At 54.4% G+C, this 20710-nt stretch overlaps 3 protein-coding genes and 1 non-coding gene across 53 annotated transcripts in view; 2 read left to right on the forward strand and 2 right to left on the reverse strand.

Annotated features, from left to right (window-relative positions):
• Positions 1-628: 628 nt before the first annotated feature.
• FEN1 (flap structure-specific endonuclease 1) lies at positions 629-4926 on the reverse strand. The gene is given in 2 exon segments (NM_001265950.1): positions 629-2497; positions 4794-4926. A coding segment is annotated over 1 exon segment (1143 nt). The 5' UTR covers positions 2477-2497; positions 4794-4926; the 3' UTR covers positions 629-1333.
• A 286-nt stretch (positions 4927-5212) lies between these two features.
• TMEM258 (transmembrane protein 258) lies at positions 5213-8946 on the forward strand. Its single transcript, XM_077962623.1, has 4 exons — positions 5213-5267; positions 7499-7608; positions 8177-8313; positions 8850-8946. Exons 1-3 carry the CDS (start codon positions 5265-5267, stop codon positions 8301-8303), a joined length of 240 nt encoding a protein of 79 aa, XP_077818749.1. The 5' UTR covers positions 5213-5264; the 3' UTR covers positions 8304-8313; positions 8850-8946.
• On the forward strand, positions 5262-5328 carry MIR611 (microRNA mir-611). The gene is given in 1 exon segment (NR_032645.1): positions 5262-5328. It is a non-coding gene; the product is annotated as a microRNA mir-611 (primary transcript).
• Positions 8947-9562: 616 nt separating the features above from the next.
• MYRF (myelin regulatory factor) overlaps positions 9563-20710 on the reverse strand; it is a 36683-nt gene continuing 25535 nt past the window's right edge. For 5 of the 50 annotated variants that reach the window (XM_077961397.1, XM_028832871.2, XM_077961382.1 and 2 more), the window contains 16 exons: positions 20488-20688; positions 20102-20213; positions 19480-19589; positions 18572-18732; positions 18425-18497; positions 18051-18139; positions 17691-17759; positions 17187-17267; positions 16934-17022; positions 16649-16840; positions 16154-16405; positions 14411-14513; positions 14105-14179; positions 13652-13757; positions 12183-12257; positions 9563-11996 (listed from right to left, as the gene is read on the reverse strand). In XM_077961397.1, coding sequence (XP_077817523.1) covers positions 11916-11996; positions 12183-12257; positions 13652-13757; positions 14105-14179; positions 14411-14513; positions 16154-16405; positions 16649-16840; positions 16934-17022; positions 17187-17267; positions 17691-17759; positions 18051-18139; positions 18425-18497; positions 18572-18732; positions 19480-19589; positions 20102-20213; positions 20488-20688 — 1869 coding nt within the window. In that variant the 3' untranslated portion in view covers positions 9563-11915. 50 annotated transcript variants of the gene reach the window in all.

Consider the following 20710-nt stretch of genomic DNA (forward strand, 5'->3'; position numbering starts at 1 on the left):
CAGGCTCCCTGTTTAATCTGTCAAGACATTGCCAGCTTAAATTTCGGACAGTTACATAAGTGTCCATGTTAACTTCAAATGGCCCTGACAGGAATGCTAAAACATCGGACATTCAAATGGGCCAGTTCCCCACCAAGCTTTCTCAGGATTATAAAACTTTCAAAGTTCAAAAACATGCGATCTCTATGGGAAACAATACCTTGGATTTCAGTTTACAAAAGGAACAAGAAAATGGTTTCTGAATGGCAGCTTTCAGTTTACAAGTAGTGGCAAAGTAAATGCTTGGATGTTATGACGTAGATGATCTAACTTGTGAGACTTTCTTAAAGGCACTCCTTTGATCTCACATGAGAGATCTAGAAATCTATTCAAGGTATTAAAACTCCTCTCCCAGCAAGATGAAATAAAGCATCCTCCTCCTAATGGCTGAAGTTCCATCTGCTATGGCCATTTTATGGAGCATGGTGCCATCTTGTGGACACTCTCAAACCACCCATTGTTAATCGGGTGCAATTACACAGCATGTTGAGTGAAAAGGAAAACTATTTGGAGTCATGGTCACTTGGGATATTTTCAAATGTTCTCAAAGAACATGACATTTTGGTCACTTTTATAATTTTATTGACCTTTTTTCTTCATAACTTTAAATCAAAAACAGCGCATGAAAACCAGTGTCTTATCCCAGTCTCAACTCAGCTGATTGCCAGATGAACATCACCATCTTACTCCTCTGAATAACCAGACACAAATTACATAGCAAGTTCGAGTTTCTGCCCACCCAAGACATAGCCAATAATCAGTCACAAACACAGACACAGTCAACTCCAGGGGCTCCAGCTCTCTGCCTATCTTCTCTCAGCAGTTCCTCCCATCTGCTAAGAAGCACCTTCCTGATGGCTCTCTCTCAAGGTAAGTCAAGGCTGAACAAGACAGAAAAGCACAGTCTAGGTCCACCATCACCTCCCACTGGCCACCAGTTGGCCAGCCAGGAAATCATTTCTGTACATCTTTTGTCTCCCCCTTTTATCTCCTCTCTTCTGCAAAACTTGTTGCTATCTATCACTTTCATGTAACAATGGACTTAGTGTCCATTAAACTGCCTGAGAAGTGGTTTGAGCCTGATATATTTTCCTGAGCTAAAAAAGGAAAAGTACCTCTGTGGCCTTCTTGCCATTAAGATCAAGTAAAAAAGGGACTAGCACTACTGAAAAGGGTCACACTAGAAAAGCCTTAGAATCCTCTCTCCACTCCTGTGAAGGTTTCTCTAGTTGTAGCTCTTAAGGGTACAAGAGGGCAAATATTCTGGGGTCAAGGAGGTATAATGGGGAAACATTTATTTTCCCCTTTTAAACTTCCCTGCTGCCCCAGTCTTTGCCTTCTTCTTAGTGGATCCCTTGGGTTCTGGCTCCTTGCGCTTAGCTGAAGAGAGTGAGCCGGTCACCTTGAAGAAATCATCCAGGCGGCCCTGGGTGCTGCCTTGGCGGCTCTTACTCAGCCTCTTGACCCCACTGCGGATTCGCTCCTCAGAGAACTGCTTTTCACCACACATGAACTTAACCAGCTCTTCTTCATTTGGCTCGCTCCACTTCAGCTCCACAGACTCTGGGTCCAGCACCTCAGGTTTCAAGAAGAGCTGGTGAGCCTCCTTGTGGAGCCAATTTTCTGGCACAGGGTACTTGCTGGGGTCAAGTCGCCGCACAATCTCCTCGATGCTCTTGTGCTTCTGGATGAGGTCCACAGCCCGCTTGGGCCCAATACCCCGGATACTCTCACAGTAGTCACTGCCTAGCAGGATGCACAGATCCACAAACTGTTCCTGGTTCAGGCCCAGCTCCTGAAGAATCCGGCTCAGGTGGAATTCCTGGATTGGCAGCTTTTTGGCTTCACTGGCAGTCAGGTGTCGCATTAGCACAGGGCTGCCGAAGGTGAGGCAGTCCATGTCCTCGGTAGCCGCAGCATAGACTTTGCCAGCCTTCACCAGGGCAGCACAGCTGGCCTCTGCCTCGCTGGGTGCATCAAGATAAGGGATGCCCATGAGGCTCAGCAGATGTTTGCACTCATCGTTGTGCTGCTTAGTGACCTTCACCAGTCGCTTAGTGAATTTTTCCACCTCCTGCTCGGCCCCAGCAGCCTGAGCCTGCTGCAGCTGCTTCTCTGCCTCAGCCCGCCGCTCACTGCGTTTCGCCAGCTCACCTGACTTGAGCTGTGGCGGCTTGCCATCAAAGACATACACGGGCTTGATGCCATTCTCCATCATGCGAATGGTGCGGTAGAACATGCCCATCAGGTGGCTGGTGGTCTCACCCTCCTCGTTCTGCAGCACATCCCCACCCTGACGAACAGCAATCAGGAACTGATAAATGCTCATAGAGGCATCAATGGCCACCTTACGGCCAAAGTAGCTCTTGATGTCATTCTCCCGGATGGCACTGGGGGCCACATCAGCAATTAGTTTGGCCAGGCCTTGAATTCCCATGGCAACACAGAGGAGGAATGACTAAAAAAGAAAGGCAAGTCAGAGACGGAGGAAAGGAGAAGGGTTATAATTGGTGTTATCTCACCAACTTCATGCCTTCAACTAAATTCCACACAACAAAAAGGACAAGTCAGCACTGCTAAAGACGAACAAGACAAAGTCCTCATTCTCAAAAAACTCAGTCTAGCAGAATTTACTCAATAGTAAGGCTTAATGAGTACCAGAAATAGAACCAGGTGCTTAGAGAAATAAGATATTGTTGATATTCTAAGGTAGCAGCATTATTTATTATACAAAAAAACCCTACAACATGGGTCTCTATCAAGGACCACAGAAGGCCAGGGTGCCCAGCCCAGCTTGAGGAGTCCAGGGACCATAATGGCAGACCTGAAAGGCAAATACCAGCTAAACAAATAGATCTGATTTGTTTTGAGTCTCTGGAGAACCCTGACTGATAAGGCAGTCTTGAAAAAGGATTGCAAACATATCTGAATGGAGGTGATGTGGCTTTCTCACAAGCTTCTCTAAACTCTCTTCATCATCGCCTCAGCACATAAGAGTTTCTACTTTTATTATGATGTTACTAGAGTTTCAAGTCTTTCCCTTTGCGTTTTCTCTCCACTACTCAGTCTGAAATGTTAACTCCATGGCTCCTCCCCAGGTCCTGATTTAGGGGTCTGGCATGCTATAGTCACTGGGCTCAAAAGAGTATTGCACGTCAGAGTTCAGTGTTTCCCAGATAGCAGTGTTTCCCAAATCACCCTCACGATTTTTGCCACTTCCAACTAAAACCTGTACTTTCATTCACTTAGAATTTTTTTTAAAAAACTAAACTGGAAAACTCATAAGCAATAATATTTGTGTTCTATTAGTTATATTTTAATATGTGTTAAATATATAACTATTAAAAAGGATTTTTAGGAGGTGCAATTTAAAATCATCTTGCCATCCTGGCCAACACGGTGAAACCCCCTCTCTACTAAAAATACAAAAAAAAAAAAATTAGCTGGGTGTTGTGGCGCACACCTGTAATCCCAGCTACTAGGGAGGCTGAAGCAGGAGAATCACTTGAACCCAGGAGGCAGAGACTGCAGTGAGCCGAGATTGTGCCACTGCACTCCAGCCTAGTGACATAGTGAGACTCCGTCTCAAAAAACAAAAACTCATCCTGTACCCACTGGCAGTATGTGTCCAATACTCCAAGAAATATTCTACCAGGGCCAGGCAAAGAGGCGCTGGCCAGTAATCCCAGCACTTTGGGAGGCCATCATGGGAGAATCACATAAGCCTAGGAGTAACAAGCTGCAGTGAGCTATGATTGTGCCACCACACTCCAGCCTGGGCAACAGAGCAAGACCTTGTCAAGAAAAGAAGAAAAGACAAAACAAAACAAAAGAGAAAGAAGAAATGGAAGACTCCACCAGGACTTTTCATTGTTCCCATTCTTCCTTCACAGGGTTCTTTCTAGATCATCAATGACTGTTCAATTCTTCCTTCTAATTCAGTCCAAACACTTCAGCATGGCATCACGATCTTTCATGTTCTGGTTCCCAACCTAACCTTACATTCTGGGATCTCAACAGAAAGCTGGAATAAGGCCCGCCTTTTTCCACTTTTCCTTAGCTGTGCCCTCCTCTCGCCATCCTCTCACGCGTCCTTCCAGGTCCATCCCTGGATTATTAATCAATTAATAATTAATCGATAATGAATTATTCATTTGATTAATATGAATAATTCCCCTGTGAATTGCAACGGCGAAAGCTCTGGCCTTGAATCCAGGCGCGGCATTTTCCATCCTGTGACATTACCAAGCCACTGAGGTTTATGAAGAACGATTACCATGATTGTCTCTCAGGGCTGCTACCAGGGTTAACTGAGACAACAGACGGAAACCCCTAATGTCCCCTCTCCAGGCCTGTTCAACCCTTCGGCTCTTGCCTCAAGCCGGCGGCCCTGCTGGAATGTTGACTGAGGACCAGGCCGTGTAGCCCTTGATCCCCTTGCGGCGTCCCACAGACAGGCAGGCAGGCAGGCATGCAGGCAGGAAAGGGGCTAAACAACTCAAGTGTCAGAACTCTTTCTCGTCCAAGGTCTTAGGAAAAATACAACACGACCCCATAAGGTGGAACTTATTACCGCCTTTCTACAATGGAGGAAAGAGAGGCTCGGAGCTTACGCGACTGGCCCACGGCTCACAGGGGGAAAAGTGGCCGGACCGCTTGACTGCATATCACGCGCACTCCAGACCCCGGCTCCCCACGGCCCCAGCGCCAAGCGGACCCCGTCGCTCCCGGAGGCGCTTCCCATGGGGTCTCACCTGGCCTTTGAGACACGAGGCCTCGGCAGCTAAAGCTTTGTTCGGGGTTGGCCCGGACAGGCGGTTCCTAAACCTGATCTCCCTCCTCAGCTTAGCGGCGGGTCGCCTGACGCTCAGCCGCCTTCCAAAGCCCGCGCTCCCATCACGTGACCTGCCCGCCACGCACAGCCTCTTGGGGAGTGTAGTGCAGGCTGCGTCCCCTCAGACGGCTACTCTCATGGCAACCAGTCCCTCCAGGGAGAACAGAGTCTCTCAGCGACCGTGGCGTACTCTTCTCCACCGCTTGTCCCTACTCCACCCACACCAGGTCCCCGCAGGCCCCTGCTCCCGCTACACCCGAAATCGCAGGACTACAAGTCCCCCAATGCCACTTGCGCCGGAGGCACTTCCTTTTCCGGTTGTGCTAGGCGCCTGCTCCTGCGGACGTGTGCTTCCGGTGGCGGAGCGGCGGATTAGCCTGCGCGGGGCAAAATGGTGAGAGGGTTAAGGGGAGTTCCCGATGGAGATGCGAGGACCCCTCGGGGTCTGACCCACACCGCGCTTCTCTCCTCAGACGCCAGAGATCCAGAGGGCTAGACGCTCCTGGAAACTCCGGCTTGGGCTGAAGGGTGGGGAAGGGGGAAACCCCTTGTCATGAACTCCTTAGGTTTCTGAGCTCGCGATTTCTAAGAATGAGAGGCGTGGGGCGTATTTTGAATACCTTCCAGTTTGTATGTCTGTTATCTGTGGTGTGTTATCTTTATCTGGAAAGTTCTTCTGCTGAACCCGTGCCCATGCTACAATGCCCTGGGCAAATGTTGTTTCTTGGTGAGGCACTTCCAACTCTGAGGCACTTGGCCAGACTCTCCTAGGAGCGCCCACAGCCTCTGTACACGTTCCATAGACTCCTTTGTTTGCGGCCGCGCCTCCTAGTGACCACCGTCTGACGCGCATCTAGCTCTGGGATGATGTCTATTCATCTTTGTGTTCCCAGTGCCAAACAGAGGGGCTGTAATTGGAAGCTCAATAAATGGCAGTGATTGTCTTTATCATTTTGGGGGAAGGGGGCCGTGATTGTTTACTGAATTGAATTCCAGTGTCTCAGAACAATGGGGGCAGTTTACTTCTCTAGAGTTGTTATGTTCTGGATTTTAGAAGCGTTGGCTGACGGGTGACAATGAAGTTAACATTTGTACAGATCTTTACGTTTACAGCCCTCTTTCATAGGCATTATGTCATCACGTTCCCTACAACCTTAGGAAGGAAGCAAATACCTATTGAGCAAAATCCTCCCTGCCAGGCACTAGAGTTTTGATTCATCATCTTTCTTATACATCAGTCCTGTGAAATAGATAATACAATCACTTTACTCAGACTCAGATTACTCAGTAGAACCAGAACTTGAATGCCTTCCCTGTAGATCACAAGATTCCATAATAGTATAGGTAGTGAGGAAAATACTGAATTAGAAATTGAGGGCCAGGCTCGGTGGCTCACGCCTGTAATCCCAGCACTTTGGGAAGCTGAGGCGGGCGGATCATGAGATCAGAAGTTCGAGACCAGCCTGGCCAGCATGGTGGAACCCCGTGTCTACCAAAAATACAAAAAATTAGCCGGGCATGGTGGTTCACGCGTGTAATCCCAGCTGCTCCGGAGGCTAAGGCAGGAGAATCACTTGAACCCAGAAGGCAGAGCTTGCAGTGAGCCGAGTTGGTACCACTGCACTCCAGGCACTTCAGCCTGGGCGATAGAGCAAGACTCTGTCTCAAAAAAAAAAGAAATTGGGGCCGGGCGCGGTGGCTCAAGCCTGTAATCCCAGCACTTTGGGAGGCCGCGACGGGCGGATCATGAGGTCAGGAGATCGAGACCATCCTGGCTAACACGGTGAAACTCCGTCTCTACTAAAAAATACAAAAAACTAGCCGGGCGAGGTGGCGGGCGCCTGTAGTTCCAGCTACTCGGGAGGCTGAGGCAGGAGAATGGTGGGAACCCGGGAGGCGGAGCTTGCAGTGAGCTGAGATCCGGCAACTGCACTCCAGCCTGGGCGACAGAGCGAGACTCAGTCTCAAAAAAAAAAAAAAAAAAGAAAGAAATTGAGGCTGTGTGCGGCAATTCACACCTGTAATCTCACTACTTTAGGAGGCTGAGGCAGGCAGATCACCTGAGGTCAGGAGTTTGAGACCATCCTGGCCAACAGCAAAACGCATCTCTAGTAAAAATACAAAAATTAGCCAGGTGTGGTGGCGCGCACCTGTAATCCTATAGTCCCAGCTACTCAAGAGGCCGAGGTATGAGAATCTCTAGAACCCAGGAGGCAGAGGTTACAGTAAGCCGAGATCGTGCCCCTGCCCTCCAGCCTGGGTGACAGTGAGACTCCGTCAAAAAAAAAAAAAAAAAAAATTGAGATCTGGGTACCACCAGTGACTTATAGCAGGCGTTCTCAGCTTGGTGTCTATAGACACTGGTCCACAAAGCTCCAGAAATTGTAGGCAAACTTTTTCTTGTATGTGGTTTTTCTCAGGCAGAGAGTTCGTACCTTTAGTCACATATTCATAGTGGTCAGATCATTGGCCTCAGAAAATGATAAGGACCATTGATCTGCAGCTACATTTCCAGGCCAAAATCAGCCTCTGTTTCACAGCAGCACCAGGCTCCTTGATAACCCCATGTTCTCTCCAGGCTGAAATGGAATTCTTTGATAACTCTGATCTCTTGCCTTCCCCTAGGAGCTTGAGGCCATGAGCAGATACACCAGCCCAGTGAACCCGGCTGTCTTCCCCCATCTGACCGTGGTGCTTTTGGCCATCGGCATGTTCTTCACCGCCTGGTTCTTCGTGTATCCTTTCACTGAGCAGCCAGAGGACCAGTGATTAGTGATTTGGGAGGCTAAGGGAGAAACCATGCTAAGTACATGGACCCCGCCAGTTTTGTACATTGGATTGGGGCTGGGAGAAGGTAAGGAGGGCTGGTTATGCCCAGGAGCAGGTTATGGCCTTATTTCCGAAGTTCAGGTGAGCTCAGTTTGTCCTTTGGATTTTCAGGACAGTGAGCAGGGAGGGGGCCTGGCTGGAGTGGAGGTGGGGAATAGGGGTGCTACAGTTGGAAAGGTGGCATAAGGAAGGGTGCACTCAGGTGTCGGGAGGTCTGAGGGATAGTCCCAGCTCCGGCCCTCATGAGCTATGTGACGTGGGGCAAGTGACCTAACTCCTCTGGGTCTTATTTTCTTCATGGCAGTGGAGCACCAGAGTCCAAAGCATCTCTTAGGCCCCTCTGCCTGGCTGCTCTGGGCTGGATATGCCTCCCAGAAGGCATTGAGCCAATACCTTTCTCCTCAGAGTGCCACTGGCTGGGCTCTCTGCACTCCACAGTCCATCCCTTCACTTTGCCTTAACTGCTGTGCCCAGTTACGAGGTCACCTCTACCAAGTACACTCGTGATATCTATAAAGAGCTCCTCATCTCTTTGGTGGCCTCACTCTTCATGGGCTTTGGAGTCCTTTTCCTGCTGCTCTGGGTTGGCATCTACGTGTGAGCGCCCAAGGGTAAGAGCTGCAATGGGATGGACGCATGAGCCAGGGAAGCCTCCCCATAGGCAGGTCAGCAGGGTCCTTAAAGCTCTTGCCAGCATGACCCCTTGGTTGATGGAGACAGACTCAGTGGAATGGGTAGGGACACTAGACATTTGTGCCTCTTTCCCTGCCCCTCATACAGACTTGAGCCAAATGTGACTTTGTCAATTCTGAGCTCACATGGCCCAAGGCCTCGATCTGCCTTTGGGATGTACCACGTAGGAGTGTGAATGCAGGCTTCCCATGGTTGTACATTTATGCTCTTAGAAGTCAGACCCCAGTGACTTGGAGAGGCTGCTGGGAAGTTGGCTGGCTGAAAGGGGGTCAAGATCCGGGGCTTAAAACTTGCTGCAGACAATCCACCAAACAGGCCACTGGGAATCAGCTCTGGTGGCTCATCCTCAAAGGCATGTGCTCGACAGCCTTTGCCCCAGGAGCACAGGGGTGCAGGGAGAGAAGGTAGAAAGAAGGGCCATTGGTCTCATTTTGATACCACTCTCCTCTTTTAGGTAACAACCAGATGGCTTCACTGAACCCCTGCTTTTGTAAATTACTGTTGCTGGAAGTGTCCCACCTGCTGCTCATAATAAAGGCAGATGTATGGCAGTTCTGTCTGGGGTCCATTCTGCAGGGGTGGCGGGGTGCTGGGACCTACATTCCTTCCCCAATCTCTTCCCTTTCCCATTTCTCATCTGCCTTTCGCAGTTCCTGCTGCTGATCTACTTCAGGGGGATGAGATTTGTGTGGCACGGGTGTTTTGTCATTGGAATTTAAGGCTCACTTGAGGATAGGAAGGGTCTGGGCCTACCCTTTTCTGTTGTTTCTAGGACAGACTTCTCTAGGAACCCACATCAGTCCTTTCTGCCCTAGGCCAGTCCCTGCCATAAACATAGCTACCCTTCTCTGTGCTGGGGCATCCTCACCAGGCTCGGCTTGTCCCCCTAAGAAGGCTTTTCCCCTCGGTGGCTACTTTTAACACAGGTGGGCAGCAGCGGGTGTGCGGGAGGGGAAGGTGTGGCCACGGGAGGGGCTGCTGAATCCACTCCTAACTCCAGTATGAAGCTAAGAGGATAAGGGGTATGAAGCATCCATTTGGCCCTCTGGCTCAGGAGCTCAGAGATTCCAGGCTTCTCAGGAAGAACTTTGAATTCCAGTTGGCCCTCGCCTCATAGGTGACTCCTCTCCCACCAGACCAATCCCAAGAAGAGACAAGGAGGCAAGCTCAGATACAAAGCAGTATTTATACATTTATTTATATATGTATATTTACTTCAGAAGAAAAGAACATTTCAGGGACAGGAAGCAAGCAGGCCCGGGGCTGCTTCCCTCACTGCCCACCTCAGAGTCAGAGTTGGCACACGATAAATACCAAGCTCAGGGAGAACTGGGAGTTAACTGGAAGGTAGGGGGCGCTCTATGCACACGCAGGCTTCTAAGGGGGCACAGAATGGGCAGGAGGATTTGCACTGGGAGGCCCTATGTACAGCTTGAAGCTAGGGGGAGATTAGCCCAGTGGCTACAGGAACAAACACCAAAGGAGAGAGGAGAAGGGAGGGATGACCTGCTGGACCCCAGGGCAGGGTTGGGGCCAAGACACACCATTGCCAGCCGGGCAGCTGGCAGCTTCTAGCAGGTGGCCCACTGACCTTCCCTGAAGCCCTTTTACCACAGGCTTAAGGCAACTTTGGTCCAAGGTTGACCCCCTCAAGCAGCTCGGAGCCCCAGCCTGGCCCCAACTCCTGCACTGAGGAACCCCTCCCCAGGCATGGAAACAGAGCCAGCTGCTAACAGGTTTGGGACTGTGCTGTGTCCAGATGGGCTCCAGGGAGCAGTGGACGGTCACTTTCCAGTTAAGGACTGAGGGGCCGCAGTCCCGTTGAGGAAGCCCAGGAATCCTATTAAATGGAGTGGGGCTCGGCAGTTTTAAGGCATAGGGAGGATTCCCCTAGTGGGAGGGAGAACAAAGTCATCCTAAAGAAGGCTCAGCCCCTGCATGGTATGGGAATCATAAAATTCCTATGTCAGCGGAACCAAATTGGGAAGGGGGCTGGGAGGAAGCTATCCCTGCTATTCCTGCATTCCCCCTGCTGTTCCCTATCCTGAGGACAAGTGCTTTGAGATCAGTGGCAAAAGGGGGCCTGCAGTTCATAGGCTTCAAGGACTCGGCTCCACTATAGAAAGGCCTCCCATTCAAAGCTGAGAATGAGTGGTGGTACAGGGGCAAGGCCTGCTTCCCAAAGAGGTGGCAGCATACCACAGGGCAAGGACAGCAATTCCCTTTCCCATTTCTGGACCCATGGCAGACATGGCTAAATGAATACCACACTCCTTCCATGAGCCTGGGTGTAGCCTCAGAATGTACCAGGCACCACTAAGAAACTTGAAGTTAGCACTTAAGATACAACTTCTTCCCTAACCCAGGGTCTTGGTGGTTGGGAGTGGGATGGGTGTCTGAGGCTCCCTGGGAGGGATCAGAGTCAGAGCCCTGTCTTTGCAAGTGTCACACCCCTGCTCTGGCCCACTCGGAGCTTTCTAGCTCCATCCTTCCACTCCTTCCTGCCCTGGTTTAAGTGCATTTAGTAATTACTTCATTAATAACAGCAAAAGCTATTTGCATTTGCCCACCAGCCAAGACCAGGCTGCTGCTTGAGGGATTCCTGCTCCTCTGCTCAGAGAGAATGATGTGGTCACTGATCACTGTGAGCTCTGGACGCTCCCAGGAACGCAGGCAATGAAGCTGCAACACCATCTGGGTGCTCAAAAGGGAATTTCCTCTTCCCCGATATTCCTGGTTCAAGGCTCTAGGGCTTACCTGGCCCACTGGCCCCTACTGGTTCAGGCCTGTGAAGGGCTGAGGGTGGCTTCATCAGGCACTGAGTAGACTTAAGGCACAAAGTCAGTTTCTCCAACCCATCCAGGGCTGGCCTTGGCTGCCCTGGGACTTCTTGGGAGCCAAGCTCTCCCAGGGAGAAGAAACCTCCTGGGCCACACTTAAAGCTTAGAAATCCGAGTCTGGCGTAACAGGCAAACCCCAGAAAGTCCACTACCAAGCCATCCCCCAGGGAACAGCTTTAAGGGGGAGAGCCGTCTGCCCTCCATTGACTCATGGGAGTCCACCCAAGTCTCTTAGGGCTGGATCCAAGTCCCCTGCTGATCTCAAAGGTGGGCAGGTCCTCTCTCCAAGAGGGTTGGCCCCAGTCTCAAAAGGGGAGGCAGGGAGAGTGGGCTCTGAACAAATCAGGGCCACAGGCTTCCCCTTCCCTCCAGGGTACCTGAACCAGCCCTCCAACCACCATATCTGGAAAGAGGTAAACTGGTCCTGTCCTGGCCCCTAGGGGGTGGCAGGCAGGAAGGCCCAGGAAGTCTCCGGCTCTCAGGTTCCCTCTGTGCTGTGAGGGACGACCAGCTGGAACAGTAACTCCAGTGTGAAGACTTCCAGTTTCACCAGTCTTGGGTAGGGCCAGTGAACAGCAGAGCTGGCCTACAGCAGGCTCCAGTGTAACACCATTGCATCCAGTATTGGGGGGTGCCTGGGCACCCCAGTCCCTGGTGCGGTGCTGCCTCAGGAGGGCAGCTCAGTTACACAGGCGGTAGAAGTGGAAGTAGTAGTCTGTGGCTGGCTGGACGAGAGCCTCCGAACTGCAGTTGGCCTGACCCTGGGTGGAAGGGCAGTGGGAAGGTGAGGCAGCTCTGGGGGTGTGAGACAGACGGCACTCCCTGCTGACGTTGCTTAACACTGTGCCCCCAGTGCTACCACATACTGTGCAAATCCCCCATTCCTCAAGCCCCACGTCGCAGATGGGTACCCAGACCTCCGGGGTAGGTGGGATGCCCCTGCTCACCAGCAGTGCCACCCGGAAGTGGTAGGTGAATTCGCGGAAGGACAGGATGGTTATTGGCCACTGGTGAGAGGTGCCCTGGAGAGAAGAGAGACGGGTCAGGACAGACGGCTGCCCTTATCCCAACCAGCATCTCTCACCACAGCCGTCACAGTTCTGGGGTCTGTGGGGAGTTTTATGAAGGAAAAAAGCAGAGAACTTTGAAGAAATGGGAAGGAGCATGTTCTGCTTTGGCAGAAGGAGCAATGGCAGCTACTCCATGCAGACTGTGCCTGGGACTGGCAGGTCCACGGCCACCTCTGCCTGGCCCCTGCCTCCTTCCCAGTCCTGTTGTGCTGGGTTCCCTCACCCGCTATGCTCTGGGCACATCAAAGTATTTCATTAGCCCCATCCTCAGGACAATCCAATGACACAGTGCTGCTACTAGCCCCATCTTCTGGATGAGGAAACTGAGCCACTTGCCTAAAAATCACAGTGTGGCAAAATCACACAGCTGGGATTCAAACCCAGGTCTGTCTGGCTGTCTCCCTCAGGGTGGCATGCAGCCTGCCCATCTACCTGAGGCTTTGGCTGTGCGTCTGTGATGTGGTTTCAGGCCCAAGCACCATGTCTGCTGCATGTCTAGCTGGGCTCTCCGTCTCTCTCAGACACTGGCTCTTCTGCAGGGCCACAGGGCTCGAGCCTCCCCGAGAAGCACCCCCTCCTCTGTTGCAGGAGCTTCCTGTACGTCTTTTCTCCCTCACTATAGAGTACGTTCTTAGAAATCAACACCTGTGTCTGCTCCACCTCTCTCCCCTGCAGCTGGGCCCACCCAGCACAGGGCCTGGGACAGATGGGGCCCCAGTCAATATTTTCTGAGTAAACACATGAATGGGCGAGAACAAAAAATCACTACTTCCCTTAATTTGGCCTGAGAGTCTTCTCCCGTGGCCTCTTAGGCCCAAGGAGAAACTGGGGGTCCATCGGCCCCAGGGACAGCTATAACTTCCGGTTACTTGGCCAGGGAGGAGCTGGCCATCCAGTTCTCCCAGAAGAGGTGGCCAAACATGGAGCCTGAGGGGTCCTGTAATGCTGCACATCTAGCTGTGCCACTTCCCCAACCTGAGCATGAGGTCAGCTCCTTCCTGCTTCTGCAGACACCTCCAGTGAGCCACAGCCCTCCCCGCCATGGGCTTCCAGACACCCACCTGTTTCCATCATTGCACTCTTCCACATTAGCCCCTGTGATCTGCTTTCTTCCCCAGGTCTCCAGCATGGCAGGGCCAGGAGATGCTCAGCAGAGTGAAAGGAACAAACACGGGCACGCGTGCCCCTCCCTGGGACACAGAGGCCCAGGCCCCAGAGTGTCCCTTGTGGAGATGGCTTCACTCTGTAACTCCCAGCTCCTGCTCCTTGCCCATTTGGGGGCCCAGTTGTGCCAGGAGAGAAGCAGCTCGGGCCTGGCCAGCCCACAGCTTCCCAGTCCCACCTACCTGGGTGTCCTGGTGGGTGTGGAGACTCTGTGGAAGGCTCCCTTCCTCACACGGCTCCTCCTTTAACCTCAGGCTGCACAGCATCACAGACACGGGGGAGGAGGAACTGGAGACAGGCCCAGATAGCAGAGAAATGAGGTTTTGGAGTCCCTCAACCTCAGCCCCCTTCCAGCCAGCCTGCCTCTGAATCTCCACCCAGCCTGAAACACCACATAATAACCAGGGCCCTCGAACAAAACCTTTCCCATCGACCATCCCACGTGGTCCTCAGGCCATGAGATCAGGTCATTTAGCCAATTAACCACGAAGCAGGCAATGAAGTCAGCACTCATCCCACCATGTAGGAAATACCAGAAACTCTCCAGCTATCCTCAGACTTGGCTGTTCTGAGGCTCTGCAGGAGATTCTCCCTGGCTCCCCTCCTGCCTCCCGCTTCCCCGTGCTGGCACTCACTTCATCTGCAGAGTCAGGCTGAGGTGCAGTGGGGTGCCGCTGCTGACAGGGATGTGGTAGGTGAAGTTCCCAGGCCTGCAGGGGCAAAACTGGCACCTTAGCCTGAGGGCACCCTGCCACCACCCCCCACCCGTGGACTCCTCAGCCCCCAATCTGTACTGGAGCCCTGCAGAGGCCTGGAAAGGGGCTGCCCTGCCTTATGGGAGAGGCTTCTCACTGAGGGGGCAAGTTCTGGGCAATCTGTACCACCTGGGCTCAGGTCACCTGAAGGGACCTCCCTGGGTGAAGGGAGGGAGCCCAGCCCACCTGCAGGCATCCCCTGGAGCACAGTACTGGGAGGTGATGGGCATCGAATTCTCCAGCACCTGGATGGAGGTCAGGGAGGGCACTGGCTCTGCAAGGAGAGAGGCTGTTGGGGCAGGAGTAAGGTGACAAGGCAGGACACAAGTGAGAAGCAGGCAAGTCTTTCCTTGCCAGACTTGGATCAGTCACTCACACCTTAGTATGAATAAGTTCCAAGTTATTTTTTTCCAGACCTCCACAATGGCCAGAATCACACTACACTGTTCCCTCAGCAGCCCTAGGACTACCCAGTTCCCATGAACCTGACATCTGCCTCCTCAAAAGAACTGGAACACCTAGAAGGAGGGATGGGTCTTCACATCCCTTGCCAGGTATGCAGGAGCCCGCTCAAGGCCTCCGTTCCTGACTGCGGGCATCTCTCCCAATTCTGGGTTCAGAAACATCAGTTACACTGGTAGCTTGAAATCGGCGGTTGTGACAGCATCACACAAATCAGGCTCCCCCCGCCCCGAGGCAGCACGCTGCTCCTCGCAGCCTCCCTGAACAGACCCACTGCAGGCTGGCTGGCTGGGTAGGGTGGGACTGAAGTGTGACAAGCCAGATGGGGAGACAGGCCTTCTTGCTCATCTAGTTCACGTACAGTCTTGTTGCTGCCTGACTATCCACCCAGGAAGGGGGAAGCTGGGGCCACTCAACATTTGCTGGACCTGGTATGTTTTCAGCTCTGAGGCATGACCCAGGGACCCAAGGACCCCAACAGGATCCAGGACACCCTGTGTGGCCAGGACAGGTATCAGATACAGATGAGATGGAAGGTGCCCTTCCCACATCCCTTCTGGGCAAATTCCAAAGATCCTTTAAAGAGTCAGCTCAAATGTCACCAACTCCAGAGAAGTTTTCCCTGATCCTCCCCACCTGTGTCCAGATTAAGTGTCCTCCCCAGTCCCAAAGCTACCGGCATGTCCCCTCAGAGCCTCATCACACTGCTGTGTTTTCATCTCTGTGAGGTCTTTGGGGACAGGAGCATATCCGTCTTCATCACCCCCAGTCCCCTGTACAGAGCCGGCCACAGAGTGGCAGGCAGCTCAGTAAATGGGTGCCTGGTAAACATCTCCCCCATGGGGTTCCCCCATCACTTTGAATTTCCATCTCTGTAAGCCACATTATGTTCCAGGGTTTCTTTTTCTTGAAGCCACAAAGCCCATCAAATGAAAGTTAGTGAGAGCAGAGCTGCCTGGTTGAAGCCAGGAAGCCTCCCACCCTCCCCTTCAACCCCCAGGGCAGCCCCCAGGGTGCCTCAGAGGAACCCAGTTTGAAAACTGAATAAAAGGTTCTGTAGCTTTGTTAAAACCAAAGATAAGAGTTTGGGAAATAATAGGCGAGACCCGGTATAGCACCCTCCTAGTGCTGGCATGGTGAAGGAGGCATCAGGCTCGGGATCAAATATAAGCCCCGCCTCAGAGGGGCTGTATAACCCTGGGCAGGTCACTTCACCTTAGTCTCCATCCCATTTCTTCAGCTGAACAATAGGAACAACAATTCCTTTCTTGCAGGAGTGCTGTGAGGACTAAATGAGATGATTTATGTAAGGCTGCGGGCCTGATTCCTGACCCTTACTCTATGCTCAGCAAATGTCTATTGACTGACAAGTCTGAACCCAGACAGTCACATGACTGGGCTGAGGTGGGCCCTAGCCAGTGAGCCTTGCCAGGCTGGGCTGGGTATTATCAGGGGTGCAGCAAGTACCTGACTGGCCCTGGCCCCAGGTGGGCTGAGCAGGGCCCACGCTGGACTGGGGGGCCCCTCGGCGGGCCCGGCCATGGAAACCAAGGCTGGGACTGTTCTTGGCTTTGCCCAGCCCCCCAGGGAAGGGGACTGCAGGGCTGGCCAGAGGCTCCAGGCTCTTGTGATGCTTGGAGTGGCCAATGCCATTGACTGAAAGACCCCAGGACTTGGCTCTGATGTTGGTGACTGGCAGAAGGGCCATCTGGCTGGGGCCTGTGGATAGAACCAGGGACAGGCTGAGAAGCAGGGAGCTGGCTGCTTCCTGTCCAGCTGTCTCTAGGGCCCCATAAGACTGAGTGAACCCCATGTGTCTCTTGGTCCTCTCAGGGGAACTTCCCAGTCATTGTCCAGAGCCCCTTTCTGGGCTCCAGGAGACCCTCCCACCAATGAGTATTTGGGCCTTTCTCTCTACTCAGGTAGCCCTCGCCCCAGGCTCCAGCCCAGAGAAAGCCTTACCTGAACGGTTGGTGCTGGGGCTGGGACTTGGGCTGAGAACATGGCCAGGGTTAAAGCTGGGGCCAAGACTAGGACCAGTGGTAGGGTTGGTGGTGGGTGAGGAACAGCAGACGACAGGGCAGGGGTGGCTGGAACATAGGTCCAGGGTGCGGATGGCAGAACCTGGGGCCGAGCTGGTGAGGCTGGTGGTCACTGAGGAGGCCAGAGGCTGTGTGAGCCGGAGGAGCCCCCAAGAGAGAACATAGCAACCTCCCCGTCCCACCCCAGACCTGCCCAGACACGCACCCAGCAGCAAAGTGGGCTGTATGCCTGGTAGCCCAGTGGTTATGGGGGACTGTCGGAGCTGCGTGGTCCCAAAGCTCTGGCTGGACCTGCTGGGGAAGGATGAGCTGAGCTCAGAGGGGCTGGGAGAGCCTGAGGGGAGAGGGCCTGGCAGTCCTGGAGAGGCAGGCGGGCAGGAGAAGGCAGAGAGGGAGGGGAGGGAGGCAGGAAGAGGGGCAGCAGGAGCCAGAGGAGAGGGGTGCCGGTCAGCACGTACCATGGGCACAAGGCCTCACTCCCCCCAGGGGGCTGGGGCCGGAGCAGGGCCAGGAGACAGGAAGTGGACACGGCAAAAGAGCTAAGGGGCAGCAAAGAGGCAAAGGGTGAGACAGGCAAAGGGGAAGAGAGAAGAGAAGACACAGTCAGAGGTGGCCCCAGGAGCTGGGGGTGACAGTGGGCTCACAGAGCCCAAGGCCCTGCCCTGGCCCTCCTTCTGCCTACCCCATGTTCCAACCCCAGCCCCTCAGACAGCCCTGACTGGCAGGCCCAGCTACCTGCAGGGGCACTAAACAGGCCAGACACAAACATTGGCGTCAGCAGGGACTGGCAAAGGCTGCCCACCCTCCAAGGAGGCCCTCCCTGGACCCCCACAGCACCCCAGCAGGCTGAGAGGCTAAGGATGAACTCCTTTAGAGAAGACAGTCTCATGGCTCTCTGACCTGGGCCTGCCCACTGAAGCCCCACCTGGCCTGGAGGCTTGGCATGGCATCCAGGAACCTACCCGTCAGTGTCTACCAGGTCCTCCTCTGTGCGCAGGCTCAGCACGTACAGTGTGGACATGGACACCACGCTGGAGCCACGGAAAAGGGTGACTGTTAGAGCTGGAGCCACCAGCCAGTGCCCTCTCTCCAGGACAAGGCTGTGGTCCTTGCTCCTGAAGCTGCGCTCCCAGGTGATGCCTGCAAAATGGGTCACCCCAGAGGGGAGGAGGCAGAAAGGCCCACCTCACTGAGACCTCAGCTGCCTGATCTCCCAAGCTACGTCCTCCTCTTCCCCTAGGCCTGAGCCCATGGGCAGGTGACTCCACTGGGTAGCTCCACTCCCCTAGTCAACCACCCTGAGAGCCCAGGGGACAAGTCACCTGAAGGCCATGACCACCACCAGGGCAATGATGGTTCCCTGCAGGAAGCGCTGGCTGATGCAGGCCTGGTCCGGAACCACGGACGATGACTGAGGACCAAGAGGAAAAGTGCAAATGCAAAGAGGGCCAGGCTGAGGCTGCCCGCAGTGAGCTCTGCTGGAGGTCGGGCGGGGGGTGGTGGTTAAGGGGGTGCCCCATTCCTCCAGGGGGCAAAGGGAGAAGAAAGAGAAACTGGGGACTAGGAGGGCTACAGAGTCACAAGGAGAGGGAAGCACCAGAGGCCATGAGGCTGGAGAACTGCAACCTGGAAAGGGAGGCAACAAGGGGTGGGGAACTCCCCATCCAACCCACCTGCCATGCCTGCTCACCCTTACCTTGCTGGCCACCTTGGGGGGCCTCTTCTTGTGGGGGACACTGCCTGCCCGGCTGAACTGGCTCCCTGCATGACTGCAGCAAGAGGGCCAGGATCAGGGGTGTCCCCGGGAAGAAGGGTCTCACCTTCCCCCACCCCGCACCCCTACCTGAAGGCGCCCGAGCTGCCGGTGGATTTGAGGCTGTCGAGCCGCCGCAGCTTGGCCAGCTTGTGGCTCCAGCGCTCCAGCTCATCAATGCGCGTCTCCAGGTTGTCCGTCAGCTTGCACAACTCCTTCACAGCCCCCACGTTCTCCATGAAGATGCGCTCCTGCCATGGGCCATAGGCCAACACAGAGGGCCCAGTCAGGCCTGGGAGCCCCAGACTGCCAGACCTCCGGGGGCAGGAGGGGCGGCCACTGTCCTTGGCCACCGGGAGGCCCTCAAAGCCTCCCTACCTGGGCGGGCCCCTCCAGTCCAGCCTCAGCACCCACAGCTCCTGTGCCTGTCTCCAAGCAACACCCCCACCTCTGCACCTTCACCTGGGCTGTCCCACCTGCCTGAATGGCCCTCCCCACTCCCTGCCAGAGCTCTCCTCCCCTAAGCCTGAAGGCTGCAGCCCCGGGATCTGCCCCCTCTGATGACTGCTGTCTCAGATGTCAGCATTTCACTATTCAACTGGGGTGGAGACCCATTACATGCCTCCTTGGCGCCCAGACTAAGGACAGGTGACAAAAGTCATCCTCACAAGAAATCACGTATTTCAGCGTGGAGGTAACCATACGAGGATGTCTGCAGTTCTATTACTGCCCTCATTTTACTGGGGGTGGAAGGCCATGGCCCTCCCCAGGGTTTCTCTTGCCCTTGATCACACAGGCTCCAGGGGCCAAATCCCTACCCACTCATCTCCTTGAACACTCACCCCTTCCCTGTGGGGTGCAGAGGGCACTCTGGAAGCAGCATGAGAGCTGAGGTTGCTCCTGCAGTGCCCCCCCCCAGTATCTATGGAGGTGATGAGTGTCCCCCAGCTGGCTCCCCCCTTGCCTCTGGGCCCCTTCCCATTGCCTCACCCACAGACCTTGTTCACCACCAGGAAGTTCTCTATGGTTTTCCCATTGGCAAAGACCATGTCTCCGGTGTCTTTCACAGCCTCAGGCAAGATCTCCTTCACCTCCTGAGCGATGACACCTGGAGGTGGGGGACAAGCCAAAGATGGGTGGGGGGGTGGGAAAGGGCAGGATTGGAGAGGGTAAAGTTCTGGAACCCAGAGATTTGGATTCCAAGGAGCCCTGGAGCAGGGGGATCCCCGAACAAGTGTTCACAGAATTGCAATTCCAGGGCTCAGGTGTAAGGTTCCCGGGCTGGTGTGGGGCGGATTCCTGGGGGTAAGGATCCCAGGGGGAGTGGGTAGTATTCCGGCAGGTTAAAGGTAGGATTCATCTAGCGAAGGACGAGGGTCCCTGGGCCGCGATTCTCGGATTTCCACTGACAAATGGGGCGAGGTTCCGGGGACGTGGAGAGGTGCGATTTTCCAAGGTCTGAGGGGCGGGACTTCTAGAAGGCATGATTCCCAGGGGCGCAGTTCCAGGAGTCAAGAGGAGGGGTTTCTGGGAGTAGGATTTCCAGGTGACGAGGCGAGGTCACTGAGACCCGTGGTTTCTGGGTTCCCGGACCCCAGTCCGCGCCAGCCCGGTCCCTACCTGTCTCTGGCGCAGTGGCCTCGATGCCCGCGCTGGCGGCGAACTCGGGCTTGTATCTGTAGTGCACCAGCCGCATGCGCGAGATCCTCTTCAATTGCTCGGTGGTGTCCACCTGCGGGGAGCCAGGCCCGGGAATGAACCCCTCCCCTCCTGCGGCGGTCCCGGAGCAGGCCCCGGAGCCCAGGAGGGCGGCAACCTGGAGGCTGCAGTGTGGAGAGGAGATCCTACTACTGGAGTCGTTAGATCGGGATTGGAGGCCAGCCTCCCTCCCTTCCTTCCCCGGCAGCCCCGCCTTTCCGCGTGGTCACGCCCCCTCCCCAGCAGCCCCGCCCCCGCGACCCGCCCCAGCCTCTAGCCCCGCTCGGCCCCCACAGCCCCGTCCCCACCTCCTGCACGTGTTCCTTGGCGCGCAGGTCGGAGGGGTGCATAAGCGAGCCCATGACCTTGACATTCCCGTGCACAACCAGCGCCTCGTCCGGCCGGTCAGTGTTGATGCCCACGCGGCCGTGGTGGAAGACGGTGTCGGGCACCTGTGCCCGCTGCCACAACACATCGCTGTCGCTCTCGAACTGGCCTGGGTTGGAGGCCTACCGCGAGTTGGGGCTGGAT

This window comes from Macaca mulatta, chromosome 14 (genome assembly GCF_049350105.2).
Source record: "Macaca mulatta isolate MMU2019108-1 chromosome 14, T2T-MMU8v2.0, whole genome shotgun sequence".
Taxonomy (NCBI): domain Eukaryota; kingdom Metazoa; phylum Chordata; class Mammalia; order Primates; family Cercopithecidae; genus Macaca; species Macaca mulatta.

Excerpts from the sequence above, each read along its gene's own strand:
- TMEM258 (XM_077962623.1), top strand. Across the intron at positions 7,609-8,176 it reads TTCACCGCCTGGTTCTTCGT|TTACGAGGTCACCTCTACCA; the intron begins GTATCCTTTCAC and ends TGCTGTGCCCAG.